Genomic DNA, 18,395 nt, shown 5'->3' with positions numbered 1-18,395 from the left:
TCTATGAGAATGTTGTAGAAAACATAATTGTCTTTGAAGCCACGCCATACGCGAGTCATCGCTAAAGTATAGTACACTCAGTTAAACTCTACTATAAGGTTAAGTTACCATGGAACTCACTAAGTTATTATGAACTTGCTTAATTTTCTTCTTATTATTTTCAAGCTTTTAGGTTGGACGTGTTGTTGAAGGGATTCATCTAGATTTGCGCCCTATTTTGTGAGTCATTTCTTATTTTGTTTGTAACATGAAATCGTTGGGGAATAGGATGAATGTTAATTTCCGTCAGTTAAATCTTGAAAGCTTGTATCTAAAACATGATGTTGTACATATGGGTTTCATATGAGCAGCCTGCCAGGCTATGTGCCAAAATGTTTTATATAATGTTAACCAATTAGTAGCGAATTTCAAACTTTTGCATGAGTGTCAACTCGTTTATTTTTTATACAAACATGTGAATGTTTTAAGCCTTCTGGCAAATGATGTTTACTCATAGCCTATTTATAAGCAGCATGTTACTATTTTAAATTGTTTTTAAATTATTATATGTTATTAATGTATTTTAGGACATTATTCTAGTACGCAGAATATCCGCTGAACTAAGGTGTTTGATTTTCAAACGGTTTCGTCAGTCCAGTTGGTTTTAAATTCTAACGCTCCATACCCGAATCCAATGATCGAGTCAGGCGTGGGGTGTTACACCTCAAGCCTTTTGTCAATTAAAATTCTATAACGATCAGACTTTTACAATTTAGTCCCTTAGCTTTAATTAACTATATTATCAGCTAACTTACTTAACCATTCTTCAATATATTTTCATAATAACTTTGTAAATATTTGTATGTTATGTTTACAAACTCTGTTTATGGAAATGGGTTTTTGAAACCACATTTCTAGTACCACAAAAAATCTAGCCATTATAATTCTCCCCTCCTTAAGAAATTTCATCTTCAAAATTTACCTGAGAAAATATGGGGATACTGAGATCTTATAGTCTCTTTTGGCTCCCAAGTAGCCTCTTCTGCACTGTGATAGTGCCATAATACTTTCACCAATTCCATGCATTTGTTTATCAATTACTTCACTTCTCAAGTTAAGATTTTAACGGGTTTCTCATCATAAGTCAAATTAGGTTGTAATTCAATTTCATCGGGGGCTAAGATGTGGTAGGGATCAAAACTATATCTTCTTAGAATTGACATATGAAAGTTATTATGAATTTTATCTAATTTTGGTGGTAGAGCTAAATGATAAGCCATAGATCCAATCATTTCAATAATTTCATAAAGCCCAATAAATCTTATACTAAGCTTCCCTTTTCTATCGAATCGTAGGATTTTCTTCCAAGATGAGACTTTCAAAAAGACGTTATCCCACACTTCAAATTCAATTTTTTTTTAAAAATCCTCATAAGACTTTTGTCTATCAGAAGCAACTTTTAAGTAATCTTGAATGATTTTGACTTTATCTTCAATTTCTCAAATCAATTCAATTCACGTAAGCTTTCTTTCACTCAACTTCATCCAACACAAAGGAGTTCAACACCTACGGTCATACAAAGCTTCATAAGGTGTCATTTTAATACTCGATTGGTAGTTGTTATTATATGAAAATTCAATTAGAGGTAGGAATTTTTCCCAACTTCTTTTGAGTTCTATCACACAACAACACAATATGTCTTCAAGTATTTGAATTACTCATTCTGATTAACCATCTGTTTAAGGGTGAAACATTGTATTAAAGTTCAACCTTGTGCTCAGTGCTTCATGCAGTTTGCTTCGAAATCTGGAGGTAAATCTTGGATTCTGATCTGAAATGATAGATAATGGCACTCTATGCAACCTCACAATTTCATAGATATACAATTCAACCAATTTCTCTAGCGATTAATCAACTCTTACTGAAATAAAATGAGTGAATTTCATGAGTCTTTCTTTTTAAGCGATAGAGGTAATCTCATTACAAAATCTAAAATGACTCGCTCCCACTTCCACACAGGAATCCTTATAGGTTGCAACAGTCCTAAGGGGACTAGATGTTCTCCCTTTACTTGCTGACACACCAAACACTTGGTTACACATTCGGTTATCTCCCTTTTCATGTTAGGCCACCAATAGAATGGTTTCAAGTCATTATACATTTTATTGCTACCTGTATACATCGCATAGGTACTATTTTTAGCTTCGTAGAGAATATTTCATTTCAAACTTGCATCATTTGACGCACACAATCTATTACAGAATTATAAACTCCTGTCATCGCTTACGTTGAATTCACTGGTTTGCCCACTTTCAACTAGTCTCTGCTTTGCTTCAAGATTGATATCACGATTATGTAATTTTTGAATTCTTTGCAGAAACATGGGTTTAGCCCTCAACTCTACTAAAATAGATCCATCTCGATCCAAAGCCAATTGCACCATTCATCTCTTTCAAAGTGAATGATGATTTTTTACTCAAAGCATTAGCCACAACATTGGCTTTTCTCAGATGATTATCAATGATCAAATCATAATCCTTAAGTAACTCGAGCCACCTACATTGTGTTAAATTCAGCTCTTTCTGTGTGAATAGATACTTCAAACTCTTATGATTAATGAAAAGATGACTTCTCTCCCCATAAAGGTAATGCCTCCAAATCTTTAAAGCAAATACTATAGCTGCAAGCTCCAATTCATATGTGGGATAATTCTTCTCATGAGGTTCATGTCACACCCAAATTTCTAATTTGTAGTTTAGAGTTTTTTTAACCAAAATGATTGGTTTTAATCGAGTACGTTGGTTGCTAAGAATTTTGACCACGTGGGATTGGTAAGAACCTTGTTGAGCTCGTCTATTTCGCGATATTTTAGTTTGGCTTAAAATTTGAGCACCTCATTGCGAACAATTTTGTAGTTGTCTAGCCATTTTGCGAGCTTTTACCTCACATTCGACGAGCTCGTCACTATCGCTATCTAAGCTCGTCAGTTCACATTAACATCTCGCTATGAGGGGGACATGTTTCAATTTAGGTGTTAGGCTTAGGGTGTAACAACTCATTTTTCAGTTATGTCAGAAATAACAGTTTCGAGGGCCATAAATCCGACGAGTGAATCCGTAAATATTATTATTTAAAATTTATGAGTCAAATATAGTATAATAATAAATATTAATTTGATTATTTATGTTATTTGAATGAATTGTTAAGTTCAAGTAGTTGTCCCTTAAAGTCAAGTGGTTTTGGAAAATAAGATTTCGGGATCTCATTTCTGTAAACCGAGCCTATAAATATTTTTATAAAATATTTACGGAGTTACTCTATAGGTATATTGAAGTTCGATTCTAAAATTTTAGTGATTTGATTGTTAATTAAAGAAAAATGACTAAGTCGTAAAAGATGCAAACGTTAATCACTATTGGTTTATAAGGGCTAAATGGGTTCAAATTAATTGTTGGATGGTTTTAAATGGCAACTTAGCCATAATTATATCATAGTGGACAGTTTGGTGTAAAAATGAATTGATCATATATTAATTTTATATTAAAATGTTAAATTAATAAGTTAATAAAAAAAGAAAAACATGACATTTGATTAGTCATCTTTTTCTTCTTTTCTTCCCAACCCAAACAAAAACATGAAAGAAAGCCATTGTTGACTTAAGGTTAGGCCAAGCTTCAATTTATGCATGTAAATCCGTTTGAATTTCGTTTCTTGTAATTTTTATGTATTTGAGATCGTTGTAGCTTAATCTAGCTAACCTGAGGGTCAAATCGTAAAACTGTTAAAAGTTTAGGGACTTACCATGAATGTTTTAAGTGTGCTTGTGAATTTAATTGATAGAATATTAAGCTAGGTTGATAGTTAAGCTTACTTTGTTAAGTGATTTTTAGTAATTTTATATTTAAGGATTAAATTTTTTAAATAGTAAAATTAATAGAAAATAGTGTGAAATGATGAGAAATATAGACTGTAATGGACCTCTAAAAAACTAGCTAGCATGGTTTTTCATTAATTTGTGGTTAATTTTTGAGTTTCAGGTTTAGGGACTAAATTTCATAAAAGGTAAAAATATTAGGTTAAATTTGTAAAATAATGTTGGAAGGACTTAATTGTATAAAACTATTTATTTGAGTGTTGGAATTTTATTAATTGAATGAAATTACTATCTAGATCAAGAAACTAACCAATCAGATTTAAATCGAGGAAAAGTTAAAGTTTCGGACTAGTTGTCGGCTTTGTTTTTGCAACAGTTTTAATCGAGGTAAGTTCGTAAATTGATTAAATTAACTATTTGTTGTTTTTGTGATTTAATACATATCTTGATTTTAACTACTTGAGATTAGTATGTGATGAGTTGGACTAAGTTGTGATGATATTTAAGTTGAGTTCTATGATTGGAAAATGTGAAATACATGGAAGTGGGTTTGAAATGGTATAATGGAAACGAAGTTAAAGGATTCTTATATGAAATGTGTCACGTTTGAACCTTGTGAATACTTAGTATACAAATGACATGTCATTAAGGGGTTATATTTAGTTTCAGATGTTGGTCTTGGGTATCCTATTGACGGATGAGGTCCTGCATTTGTTGCGGATTCTCTACAGCTTGTGTGGGCAGCATCGAGTAGCCTAGCATCCTAACCCACAACTCGTGTGAGCATATACGGTTACATCCTGTTTACATGTAACATGTAAACATCTTGTAAAATGTTTAATTACATCCTTTTTGGTAAGTTAAAATTTAAGTTTATTACAAATTTACTAAGATTTAAGCAAGCTTACCTCATTTTGGTTATTCTTTCCTTGTAGATTGTCGGATACGAGATTTCAATTGGATTGCTTTTGGAGATCACACTATTCAGTAACTTATACGGGAACTAATTGTTTATTTTGGTTCGATTATAAGTGACATGTAATTAGGATGTTGTCTATATGTGTTATAAGCATTATGAATATGTTTTGTGTTATTTGAAGTATGAGATGTGTATTGTAACACCCCAAACCCGGTCTAAACGTTATAACCAAATCTGGCGATGTCACATTGTAACACCCCTTACCCGTATTCGACATCGGAATAGGGTACGAGGCATTACTAAAAGACATACATTTTTATACAGATACCTTCTTATTTTACAGAGACCAACTCCGTATTAAATTGAGTTACAAAATTTCATCCGAATTAAAACTTTTAAATTATTAACGGCTTTTATAATCCTTTACAACATATCCTCGAAATATTATATTCATAACAAATAGGGCCTACGAGACCCGATATTTACTCATGTAATTCAAAGCTTCATTTCCATTTCATTCAATTCATAATTTCTCATGTTCACAATTCAAATCAATTTCTCAATCCAATATATATATTTCAATCATCTAAGAATATAATTCAAGTTACACGAACTTACCAGGCAAAATTACAGAAATATCAAAATTCAGGGACATTTTGGTAATTTTCTATTTTCCTCGAATTTCTACTCAATCTTGATATAAATTAATATTTCATTCAATTTATTAATTTAAATAATAAAACAATTTATTTCATACAATTTGGTCACCTTTTGACATTTTTACAAATTTACACTTAAAATATTATTTTTATTCAATTTAGTCCCTGAACCTAAAACATGCAAATTAGCCATTTTTAATGAAAACTCATGCTAGTTGAATAATCATATACTTTCCTCCTCCTCCTCTCCATTCCACATCCTTAATGTATATAACATGCTTATATGTAACATTATCTATAATTTCACTATTTATTTATTTGTTCATTCAAAGCTGTCCACTTGAGTCATTGTCACAAAATTATTTATATCTTGAGCTATGTAACTCTGAATTGAGATCCGTTAATTTTCTATGAAACTAAACTCGTATTTATTTTTACTATAAAATTTTCAGAATTTTTGGCTTAGCCAATAAGTACATTTTATTCTTTAAAGTCATTCATGTTTTGTTGTCTAACAGTTTCGACTCTTCTTCACTAAAAATTAATTATCTCATCGTACAAGATTCTGATGATGTTTCCGTTTGTTTCTCTTGAAAATAGACTGATTAATTATTTTAAAAATATAAATTTAAGCCCATAATTATTTTTATCCAATTTTTTATAATTTTCCAAAGTCAGAACAGAGGAACCAGAATTCATTCTGACCTTGTCTCACATAATTTATTATATATCATGATTTAAAATTCCATTACTTACACCATTTCTTCTATGAGAAACTAGACTTAATAATATTTAATTCCATATTTTTTTCATCCTCTAATTCGATTTCCATAATTTATGGTGATTTTTCGAAGTTAGCCTACTGTTGCTGTCCAAAACTGTTTTTAGTGCAAAATGTTGATTACTAAGTTTATAACTTCCTTATTCATTTTCTCTATAATATTTTCCATCACTTTCTCTTATTTCCCTTCACTAATATATCAAGAACATAAGACGTTATTTAAGAAAACTCTACTATAACATCATTTCCATACTTTTTCAATAATAACAAACTTAAAAATATATTCAAATCTTGATGTTCTTACCTTGTCCTATTGATTTCAATCTTTAACTTGATTTTCTCTCTCCTCCAGCTTCTATTTCTTGAATCTAGCTTGATATTCTAGCTCCCCATTGTCTCCTTGTTTCTTTCTCTCTTGATGGATATGAAAATTCTTTTGATTTCTAAGTGAAAATGGTAAATTTTTGGTGAAAGAACCAATTTGTAAAAAAAAAGTTTCTTTCTTTCTTTTCTCTTCATACGTTGAATGCATGAGAAGTAGATGAAGGTTCTTCTTCTTTCTTTCCATATATATACTAAATAGAATAATAATAAAATAATAAAATATCATTTAAAAATCAAATTAAAATATTAATAAACTAATAATTAATTAATTAATTAATCTAAAATATCACCAACATCATCATTGCCTTCTAGATTTCTCTCTCTTCTAATTGACCATTTTGCCCTTTATAATCTTTAAAAATTCCATCCTTGAGTCATCACTTAATTTGGTAAAATTGTGATTTAGTCCCTCAAAATTTTTCACCTTTTCAATTTGGTCCTAATTCATCCATTTTCCTTAGTTTCTAGATTATTCCACCCTTAAAATATTTACACTATTGGTCCTTCAAATTTTCGTATTTACACTTTAACCCCTCAAATTTTGAGTATTTACTCTTGGGCAACAAAACTTTTCTCACTTTTGCGATTTAATCCTTTCTTGAATTAATATGTCATAATGTAATTCCCAATGTTGCCATAACTCAAAATTTCCCTTTTTTTCACTTTATTTCCTTATTTTACTAAGGATACCTACTTTCTTACTATAGTATTTTTCGGGGTATTACAGTAGTAATTTTTGGGATATTACCTATATATTGATGTAAATCTTAATTATTATTTTGGTTGATTGTGGTGTGTGATGGCAATGGTATGATTTTGGTTCTCAATGCATTTTGAAAGGTTGATTTGGAATGGTTAACTTGGTGCAAATGCTTAGGTAACTTGGTAAATCTTGGTTGATGATTTTGGTCTTAATAAATGAGGTATATTTGATAGTTGAAGAAGTATGAAATGCTAAGTAGTTGCACTTGAATGGATTATGTTTTAATGTGTGAATTGTGGTGCCAAGTGATGGCATATTGGTTAGGCACATAGGATGAATGATTTGGCATGTTTTAAGTATGTTTGAATGTGTTTTAACCATGTAAAAGTGATTGGAAAAGATTTGATTTGGTGTCCAAGAAATGAATGTTGATTTGGGTTTCATTAAGGTCATTTTGGGTGCACACGACCATGTGACCCCTATTTTCAATTTTTCCACATTTTTCTGTTTTGTTTAAGATTAGTCCCTATTTGTTTTAAAATTATTTCTAAGGCTCCATAGGCTCGATTTAGGCTATTTTTGTATGAATGCTATGATTACTAATTGGACATTGATTTTCGATATTTAAATTGATTTTTGAAATGTGTTTAAATATTATCGGATATGTTAATCGTCGTAATATTTCGTGACTCTATTCAGGTGATAGAGACAAGTTAGGGGTGTTACATAGGGAGGGAAACATGTCATTGTGCATAGCACCTAGTTGCCCCTCGATAATAGTAAATGGTTAGTGGATATGTGTGTGCATGTCACTACAGCAAAACAGGTTTTTGGCAGCATTTTTACTGGCGTTTGGATAAAAAACACCACTATAGATCAAGCATTAGCAGCGCTTTCTGGAATACGTCGCTATGGGTCAACCATTAGCGGTGCTTTTTGAAAAACGTCGCTATAGGTTGACCATTAGCGGCGCTTTTTGAAAGCGCCGCTATAGGTTGACCATTAGCGGCGCTTTTTGAAAATTACTGCAAAAATTAAGCACAACACCATTGAGCTTTAGTGGCATTAGCGGTGCTTTTTGAAAAACGCCGCTATAGATCGAGCTTTAGCGGCACTCTACCAAAAACACCGCAAAAATATTTTATTTGTCTATTTATTATTTAACTGGTTTATTTATATTAATTAAAATACAATTTATTTTTAATTGAATATTTAAATTCTTTAGAAAAAAATAATGACACAGAAAAAATTTGAAAGTAAAAACATAGAAAAATATTTGTTAAAAATAAAAAAATTAAAATACTATTATTTAAAATAATTTTAAAGTTTATTTGGGTACATGACTGAATTTTTTTAATTTATATATTAAATAATTTCTTATATAATTGTAAAAGAGGTAGTATTAATTTTAAAATATTGAATTAATTATCATTATAGTTTAGGGTTTATTGTTTAGGGTATATGGTTTAGGGTTTAAGGTTTAAGAGTTACTATTTTAAGGTTTATGGATTATGATTTATGATTTAAGGGTTGAGGTTTAAGGTTTAGGGGTTACGAGTTAAAGGTTAGGGGTTTATGGTTTATGTTTTATGATTTAGGGTTTAAGGGATAGGGGTTAAGGGTTTAAGGTTTAGATTAATTAGTGTTTTTTAATTTATATATTAAATAATATCTTATATAATTGTAAAAGAGATAATATTAATTTTAATATATTAAAATTATGATTATAGTTTAAATTATTTAAAATAGATAAACTTTATATATATTAAATGGTTTAGGATTTAAGGTTTCCTTGAGATTTGTTAAATGATGGAATTTTATACAATCAATTAATACTTTTATATTTAAAAATATTTAATCTAAACCATTTGATATATTTAAATATTAGATTTAAAAAAATTGATAAATAAATAAAAATAAAGTAACAGATTGATATGGATAGGTAACTATCTATTTTGGATAGGACTAAATTAGAACAAATAAAAATAAAATACAAAAACTAAAATCATTCCACATCGAACATCTAGCAAAATAGTTATATTTTAGTTAGGAAGAAATATCTCTAATAAAATGGAGATTAGATTGGAAAAGAATAATATAAAATCATGATTAATGTCTCAATCTTTAATAGAAATTTGATATGTGAGAGATTGATTGCTTACATTAGATAATTCTAACTTAATAATTAATTATAACTATTTAATAATTTGTTTTCTTATTAAAATATACGGTATTTATTTTGAGAGTACTTAGTTTTTTTTATTATAAAAATCTAATTTATAAAAAATAATAATAAAAAATATTTTATAATATCACTTAACTAATAATCTTTAACAGACAAAATAAAGATTTTTAGCGGCGTTTTACTTTTAAAAAAATCATTTTACTTAAAAAAAAATCGGGCGTTTTATCCCAAAATTTCCCCCTGAAACTCCTAATTTCTCCCCTGAAACCCCTAACTTTGCAAACACTCCGTCCTCTTCATTTATTATCATTTTTCATTGTTTTCGGTTTAATAAATAAAAACTTTTAACTCCATGCCCATTGCCAATTTTTCTTCCTCAACCTCGATTCTTAAATGCCGAAATTTGGAATCCTAGATTTTTCTCTGCAGAACTTTTCTTAATCCACAAGGTTTAGCTACTCTATGCGATTCCATCACGGATCCGAGGACTCGAGGACTCCACGAATTAGGTCAGTCTTTTTTGTTTTTGTTTTTTTTTAAATTTCATAGGTTTTCTTTTTTTAACGACTCGGATCTGATTTAATCAATTGATTGGTTGATCTTTGTGATTTTCAAATGTACAGCTCCATTTTTCAAAAAGACAGCGGCGGATTAAGCTACAAATTTTAGGGTTATTATTTGCCTTGTTGAGTTTTAACAATTTTTCAGGAAACAAAAGTATGTATAAAAAATTACAACCAGAAGTGAACCAAGGTTATTTTTGCAAGTTGTTAATACATATGCTGTTGTTTTCGTGGTCGGTATTGGTTGTGGAGGTGAGGCCAAGCTTGCTTTCTGGGGAATCAGAAAGGTTTCTTTGACAAGATGTTGACAAGGTAATAGATTATGTTTTTTGTATTTTGCATTTAAATACTGCTATTCACAATCAAGTCTCTGGCTCATGTTTGATGTCTCTATAAGTCTGTCTTTAACCAAAATAGAGCCTAAGTCTGTAGGTCAAGGGTTATGCTTGCTTTTACTATTATTTCAACTTACTTTCCCTGCCCTGTAATTCTTCACTAGCAGTTTTCTTTTTACAGATAGTATGTAACTATGTTTCTTTGCTTTTAAAGGTTGGTGATGTTGGGATTGGTGAGTTCGCAATTTTGACAGTGTAGTTAACTATGTTTTATATTTGGAAAGTTGGTATAATTAGGAGAGATGGACCGTTTGATTCTGAATTTAAGCACTTTCCTTGCTCTTTAATTTTTGGTATATTGGATAATGGTTTGTTTATTGAAAATGTGTTCTGGAAATGACAAGGTGTATAAAAGTTTTGGGTTTTAAGTTTTGTTGGCTTGCAGTTGGCAAAAGCAATTTATTTTTGGTTTGTTGGGGGGGGGGGAGGGGGCTGAGATTTTAGCTTTGAAATGGATCGTAAGGAAATTTTGTGGTTTCAAAAAACATGAAATGTTGGAAATCTATTTTATATGAGATTAAGATTAATGGTTATTGCTTTTATAGGCTTCTGTATTGTCATAGTAGGATATTGTTGTTCTAGTATTTTGGGTGGATGGATGGGCTTTAACCTATGTTATCCAATACGAATATTGTAGGTAAGGTTGGCAGTTGATGCTATATTAATGGCTGAGGGTGCTGAACGGAAAGAGCATATGGGTATTAAGGTGATTTTTTTAAGTGTTTCTAACTTTTTTTTGAATAGTTAAATTGGGGTTTTCTTTATCTGAATATTGATCGATGTTTTGGCATTTGAATTTCATGATTAGGGTTTAACGAAGCTTCTAGCAGACAATGCGCCAAAGGCCATGAAGGAACAGAAATTAGAGAGCTATTTCGGCCGCAATATTACCATCGACGCCAGCATGAGCATTTACCAATTTCTCGTTCGTATATTGTTCCCTCGAAAAGAAAAAAATGAAAAATTTCTCTTTTATATCAAATTGAGAGCTAAGACTAACTAATAATGTTTTTGTTTTTTTTAAATTTTGGGTTGATTGTAGATTGTGGTGGATCATATGGGGACTGAAATGCTCACCAATGAAGCTGGTGAAGTTACCAGGTTTTTAATATATTTTTCTCTTCATTCACTAATTTTTTTTTATCTTACAAAACTATCGTTAGCTGATTCTTATTTTATTTTATTACCTTTTCAATTACATTTTCATTATTTGGTTCATAAAATGTTTACATGGGTTCTGCTGGTATAATCCTTAGCCATTTGCAAGGCATGTTTACTAGGACAATTCGGCTTCTTAAAGCTGGGCTTAAACCTGTGTAATGTGTTTCTTTCCCTTTTTCTTTTCATTTTCCTTAGAAGTTAATTAGTCAGTCATTTTAACACAGATATTTTCTACCTTATGCTGCCTATATGGTACCACATCCCAAAGGCCTTTTATTTGCTAATGCTTGTGGTATTTTCTTTCAATTTTGTTTTTCATGGGCAGCCTCCAGATTTGAAAAAACAAGAGCTTGCTAAGCGGTACTTTATTGCAAATTATTCAAATTGTTTTTTGCTGGTTTCCTTCAATATGACCGGAGCTTGATGAGTAGAATGTTGCTTTTTCATAAATTTTTTTACAAAATTTGTCATGTAGTTACTCAATGAGGGCAGATGCTACTGAGGATTTGCAAGAAGCCATGGAGGTATTTTTCTTTGGTCACACATAGAGTGATAAGTAAAGTTTTCTTTTGTTGTTTCACCACTACGGAAAAATTAAGGTGCTGTTGTTTTTATTATTAGACTGGAAATAAGGAGGACATTGAAAAATTAAATATGTAGCCAAAATTTTGTCACCTGTCAGTAGTAGATACTCGTAGAGTTTAATCAATTCAACACTACAAGAAAACAGAAGCGTATGTATAATAATCGTATTTGTAGTACTAATTTTTTTATATAATAATGAAACAATATATGTTCTTTTCCCGTATAATGAAATTTATTTATTTTTTGTTAGGAAATTTAATTGTTTATGTTAATATTATATGCTATATACATTATTTTATATACTTATGATCTATAATTAATTAAATAATATAATCAATTTAAAATAAGGTTAAAGTGTAAATTTGTTGTCATATTATAGGTGAATGTTGAAATTTATTACTAAAATTAATTTTACTTTTATTGTTAATGAAAAGTAATACATTCAAAATAAAATTTGACCTTTCCAAAAGAACGGTACTTTTAGCGGTGTTTGTCATAAAAGCGCCGCTAAAGGTTATGTTCTTTAGCGGCGTTTGTCATAAAAGCGCCGCTAAAAGTCATGCTTTATAACGGCGTTTGTACGTAAAGCGCTGCTAAAGGTCATGTTTTTTAGCGGCATTTTTTATAAAAGTGCCGCTAAAGCTCATGTTCTATAGCGGCGTTTTTTCACATAAATTTTGCGGCGTTGTCTATAGTGGCATTTTTTGCGGCACTTGTGAAAGTGTCGCAAATAGTTTTAGCAGCGCTTTTAAAAAAAAAAGGCCGCTAAAAGCCTATTTTGCTACAGTGTGTGTTGTGATTGGTGGCCGACCAAGAGTATTGATTGGTTAAATTATTTTAATCTTAATTTATTTCAAGAGTGGGATAGAAAGGGATGAGGGAAGAAAAGGAGAAAACTTCATTTCATTTTCTTTGTTTTTCCTTTTTTCTTTTCGATTAGAACTAGAAAGAATGACTTCATTTGTATAAGGGAGAAAATGACAATTTTGGCTTGTTTAGAAGTTCTTTCGAGTGCTAGTGGTAATTTTCCTAAGCCCTTTTCTTGGTCATAGTTGTTATTTAAGTTTTCGGTAGGAATTTTTGTGGAGAGATTATCCGAAAGTTTTTGGAGTTTGGAGAAATCTCCCTTCTAGTTGTAAATGATACATGTTACAGTAGTTTTTAAATTCTCATTTTCCTTTAAAGGAGTTTAGTTGATGTTGTGGTTGTTTCCAATTTGTAATTGTGAAAATTCAATGTGTTTAGCTAAAGAAGTAGGGGAAGGTCCTAGTAGAAAAGGGAAGAATCTCGTTAGGTAGATAGAAGCGTCCTTGGAATATTTTTGGTGAGTTCCTTTAACTTTTATGTTTGATAAATTGGTGAAGTAGCATGAAGGCATGATTGTCCAGGTAAAGCTGAGTGATGTCTTTAACTTATTGACTGCGTGTTGTTTAAGTCTGTTTGAAGTTTAAATCCAACAACTTGTTAGCATTGACTGTTAGTAAGTTAGGAATCTACGTGAGTTGACCATTGGTTGTAATTTTTGTATTCAAGTAATTGTATGTTTATTGTGAATGTGCTTTCTGTGTTAGAGAACTATAATGATAGAAATTGAATGTGAGTGTAAAGATCAAAATGGTTAAACCTTCCTTGGTGCTAGTGGCTCGTATCCAGAGATGGAGAAATAGAGGGAATTGAGGTGACTGTTGAAGTGTGTTTTTTGATGGGAGAATCGAATTGTGTTGTGAATGGAGAATAATAGTTTGATATTTTTTCCTCTATTAGGGCATATAAATGCAAACCTTGATTGGCGAAAAACCCCGGCTTGCGGGGAATACAAATGTGTTCAAATTTTAAGGTGGCTTTGTTGAGGGACGTTGATACAAATGAAATAATGGCTTTGTGGACGTACGATATGTTAGGATCGGGGACTAACACAAGGAAGGGTCCATGAAATTTTGTAAAGTGTTTATATGTGAGCTCTTTGCAAAGAATATGTGAACTGTCAATGTATTATATGCGTGAATTATCTCTACAAAGTATGTACGAACTGTCCTTGTATTGTATGCATGAGTTGTCTTTATGAAGAATATACAAACTGTCAATGTATTGTATGTGTGAACCGTCTCTGCAAAGTATGTGCGAATTGTCATTGTATTGTATGCATGATCTATCTTTGCAAAGAATATGCAAATTGTCAATGTATTGTATATGTCAACTGTCTTAGCGAAGTATGTGTGAACTGTCACTGTATTGTATGCATGAACTGTCTTTGCACAGAATATGCAAATTGTCATTGTAAAGTATGAGTAAATCGACCTACAAGGTACTAATATGCGAACTCTATGTAAGTAATGTGCGAGTGAACCTAGTAAGTATATATGTGTGAATCGGTTCTGTATATGGTGATGTGAGACCTGTGTCACTGTGCTAACTGTAGCAAGGTGTAGGATATAGCAAAGGAGCGAACTATGATAATGTACAATCTGTGACAAAGTGCGAACTACATCAAAGTGTGAACTATGACAAGCACGACTCTGATATTGTACGAACAGAGGGAACATGCGAGCTGTGGCATTGTTTACACTATATCAGTTTAGTTTCGTTTAGTTCCTCCACTAAGTTTAGCTTCCTATCTTGTTAACTTCTGGCATGCAGAATGTGCACAACTTGAGTTAGTGTATATATTGTTGGTGTGCTTGTGTGATTTTTTGTACACATGTTTGCCAGAGAGTTTCCACTTGAAAATTAATTTAATTAACCTTTGATTCAAGGGTTATAGGTTTTTGGAACTTACTAAGTTATTTTGAACTTACCCATTTTTTTCATTCTATTTTTCAGGTATCTTAGGTTATTGCAAACTTCAAATAAGGACTTAGCTAGATCACGGCCTCATTTGTGAGCCATTCCTTTGTTTTGTTTTGTTTTGTTTTTTAACATGGACATACCAAGTTAGCTCGCAAACTTGGCCAACTTATAGTTTTATTTTGTTGTACTTTGATCTGGTTCACACCCCAGTCCAGTTTTCTTTTGTATAAGTTGTTCAATTGTGGCACTTCATCGAACATCAAATTTCATTCTGTATTTGATATTACGTATTCGTATTATCATTCTTCGAATAGATCAAAATATCGTTGATAAATACAACCATGAAATAGTCCAAATATGGATGAAAGATTCTATTCATCAAGTCCATGAAAGATGTTGGGGCATTGGTAAGCCCAAAAGGCATTACCAAGAACTTATAATGACCATACTAAGTTCTGAAGGCAGTTTTTGGTACATCTGACTCATTGACCTTGAGTTGATAATATCTCGAATGAAGTTAATTTTCAAAAACAATCTTGCTCCCTTGATTTGGTCAAACAAATCATCAATTCGAGGAAGTGGATATTGGTTCTTTATCATTACCTTATTCAATTGTCGGTAATCGATACAAAATCCCAAGGTTCCTTCATTTTTTTTCACATATAGAATTGGAACTCCCTGCAATAACACTCAGCTTGATAAACCCTCGATCTAGTAGTTCTTGCAATTAAGCTTTCAATTCTTTTAACTCAATTGGGGCCATTCTATAAGAAGAAATTGAAATCAATGCAGTTCTAGGTGTTATTTCAATAGCAAACTCAACTTCTCTATCAGGTGACAAGCCTGGTAATTCTTCGAAAAATATATCTGAAAATTCTCAAACTGTGGAAACTTGATCCAATAAAGATCCGGACATGCATGTGTCCAATATAGGGTAAATATGCCTCACACCCTTTTCTAATAAATTTTCGAGCCAATATTGCAGAAACTATATTGGTGATGCATTCAGGCATGTCAGCTTCAACATTTATTATCTCGCCTCCTATAGTTTTCAACGAGATTCTTTTTTGTTTTCAATTAACCACAACATCATGGAAAGTCAACCAATCCATACCAAGTATTACATCAAACTCGTCAAACGATAATAACATCAAGTTGGCCAAAAATTCACGACCCTAGATTTTCAGTGGGCAACTCCAAAATTTATAACAACTCCAAAAAATTTCACGAGCCTGCACATCAAACTCTACAGTTTCTACTGGTATATTTCTTTCCAAAACTAATGATGTGCTTGTTGGATCACCGGTAAGCCCATACAGTAGAAAAATTATTTCAACAATCATCAACCATGAATCCATGTACGAGGAACGAGACTGGTTGAAGATATACCTTTTCAAACCTGAAGAATGGTGAATAACGCTATTGGTTGGATTCCTTGGACGATGTCAAACCAAGTCGCAACAAAAATATATCGACCTATACGTAGTCCACCTAGTTAAGCACGAATAGAAAAAAACTCTTTGAACTCATTCAGAGAAAATCCAAAACCGATTGCTAAACCCTTTTAGTTTTTCATACTTATTTACTCCCACATAATCAGACATTATATTCCTTTTATTAGTATCTGTTAAGTATGACTCCTATTTTTAGTCAAATTTAAAAAACAATCTTTTAGTTAAACTCTGTTTATTTATTTCAGTCAAACACTGATTAGCTTAGATTATTTTATTATTATTTGACATATGAATTTAGCCCATAAATAGGCTCTTTTACAACCTTAGAAAACACACCCATTAGAAATTAGAACTCATAACACATTCAGAGAATTTTGTGTTTACGTTTTGAGGGTTCTTTGTTTTTCGGATTTTTGGGGTTTAGTTTTTATCTCCATCTTTTGTACTCTTCATTCTTTTGCCATTATAGTAAAATTATTTTTCCTGTGGTTTTTTTTATCCTTTTTGGAGGGGTTTTTCCATGTTAAATTTGTGTGTTCAATTTCTCAATTTATTCCGCTATTTTTGTTGCTTAATCGAGTCGATCCCTAACAGTATCATATATTAACATGAATTAATTTCTTTTTTACATTTCAGAGAAAATCATGGAAGATATTGAAATTATATTCTTTCCAAAATAATACAAACTTCCATAAATATTAACTTTAAAAGAAGTTATGAATCGTATCTGCCAAGTAAAACTATTTGCCAGGCCACACTATCCGCCGGGCGATAATGTCCACCAAGTGATACTTATCCTCCAATGATGAGAATCCGCCATAGTTGTATGTAGGAGGGTATACGCCCATTCTGTTGACGTGAAGTCTATTCTCTTTAACCATAAGGTGTGACCCTGTAGGTTCTTATAACATTGGTAGTAAATACTATAACATTTCTAATGTTACAAGCAATAAGTGGCATCTAGTAATGCATCACTGCTACCCAAGTTACAAGAAGTCGTGAATTGACATAACCTTTATGTGATAAAGTTTTCATGTATTATATCCAGATTGGACACAAGTTAAGCTAGTCACAGTTGTATGGTCCAATCTTATATTTCTTGATATTTTGAGCATGCTAAAATAAACAAATAAGTGTGATATCTCATATAAACTTATTTGAGTATGACCATGCATTTTTAGTCTCATTTCATAAAGTGGCCCAAGATATTACTCCTATTATGTATAATGGATAAATCTTATCTTGATCAATCATATCCCACTACATAGATTGTGACATATCCAGCATCAGTCTTTATTATTGTCACCAATCAACTACACATTAGTCTCAATGCATTATTATTGTCCAAGCCCACAATAGTACTTGATTACGGACCTTTGAAGAATATTCATATTATTCTCAAGACTTTATTATTAATTATTTTATTAATATACACAGAAAAAGAAACTAAAATAACAATGACATTGCCTTATATTAACAAATAAGGTAAAATGAATATGTAATTACAACCATCTCATGCTTGGTCTTTGGGCATACTCTAATAGTGAAAATATATGAAAGAGTTGACCTAGGTTCGACTAATACATGCACAAGTATGTCATATAAAGAAAATGTACTAGCAATAACATCAGCACCAGCTGCCTTCTCTCGAACCTTGATTTTATAAGTTCTGGCAAGCGCACAAGCCTTATATCTCAGAGACGTCTTCTTGTTCCTCCCTAATTGCTTCCAACACTATTACCAATTCCTAGCTTCCTATGTAACAACCTATTTTCAGTGGTGTCAGAAACAGTGGTTTAGGAACCACAAATCCAACTAATGAGTCTGTAAATCTTATATTTTATTTATATGGGTCAAATATAGTTTATACTGAATTTTGATTTGATTAAATTTTGCTAATTGAACAAATAATTAGGTATAAGTGGTTTGTCCCGAAAGTCAAGTGGTTTTGTAAAATAAGGTATTG

The 18,395-nt window shown here is 31.3% G+C and overlaps 1 protein-coding gene across 11 annotated transcripts; it reads left to right on the top strand.

Moving 5' to 3' along the window:
- Positions 1-9,686: 9,686 nt before the first annotated feature.
- LOC107898487 (flap endonuclease 1) lies at positions 9,687-15,258 on the top strand. Of its 11 annotated transcripts, none has more exons than XR_001684437.2 (10): positions 9,703-9,993; positions 10,108-10,201; positions 10,300-10,359; positions 11,080-11,148; positions 11,251-11,367; positions 11,485-11,543; positions 11,699-11,758; positions 11,929-11,963; positions 12,079-13,512; positions 15,009-15,258. XR_001684437.2 is itself a non-coding variant. In XM_041091484.1 (9 exons), exons 4-8 carry the CDS (start codon positions 11,107-11,109, stop codon positions 11,939-11,941), a joined length of 291 nt encoding a protein of 96 aa, XP_040947418.1. In that variant the 5' UTR covers positions 9,705-9,993; positions 10,108-10,201; positions 10,300-10,359; positions 11,080-11,106; the 3' UTR covers positions 11,942-12,127; positions 15,009-15,258. The 11 variants fall into 11 exon arrangements, 3 of the variants coding, with proteins under 3 accessions (XP_040947418.1, XP_040947417.1, XP_040947416.1); XR_005912171.1 differs by having other exon boundaries at positions 9,705-9,993; positions 12,079-12,127; XR_005912170.1 differs by adding an exon at positions 13,953-14,761 and having other exon boundaries at positions 9,705-9,993; positions 10,108-10,359; positions 12,079-12,127.
- Positions 15,259-18,395: the final 3,137 nt, after the last annotated feature.

This window comes from Gossypium hirsutum, chromosome D04 (assembly GCF_007990345.1).
Source record: "Gossypium hirsutum isolate 1008001.06 chromosome D04, Gossypium_hirsutum_v2.1, whole genome shotgun sequence".
NCBI classification, from domain to species: domain Eukaryota; kingdom Viridiplantae; phylum Streptophyta; class Magnoliopsida; order Malvales; family Malvaceae; genus Gossypium; species Gossypium hirsutum.
Note: the sequence above shows the minus strand (reverse complement) of the source record. Positions and strands in the feature narration are given on the sequence as shown.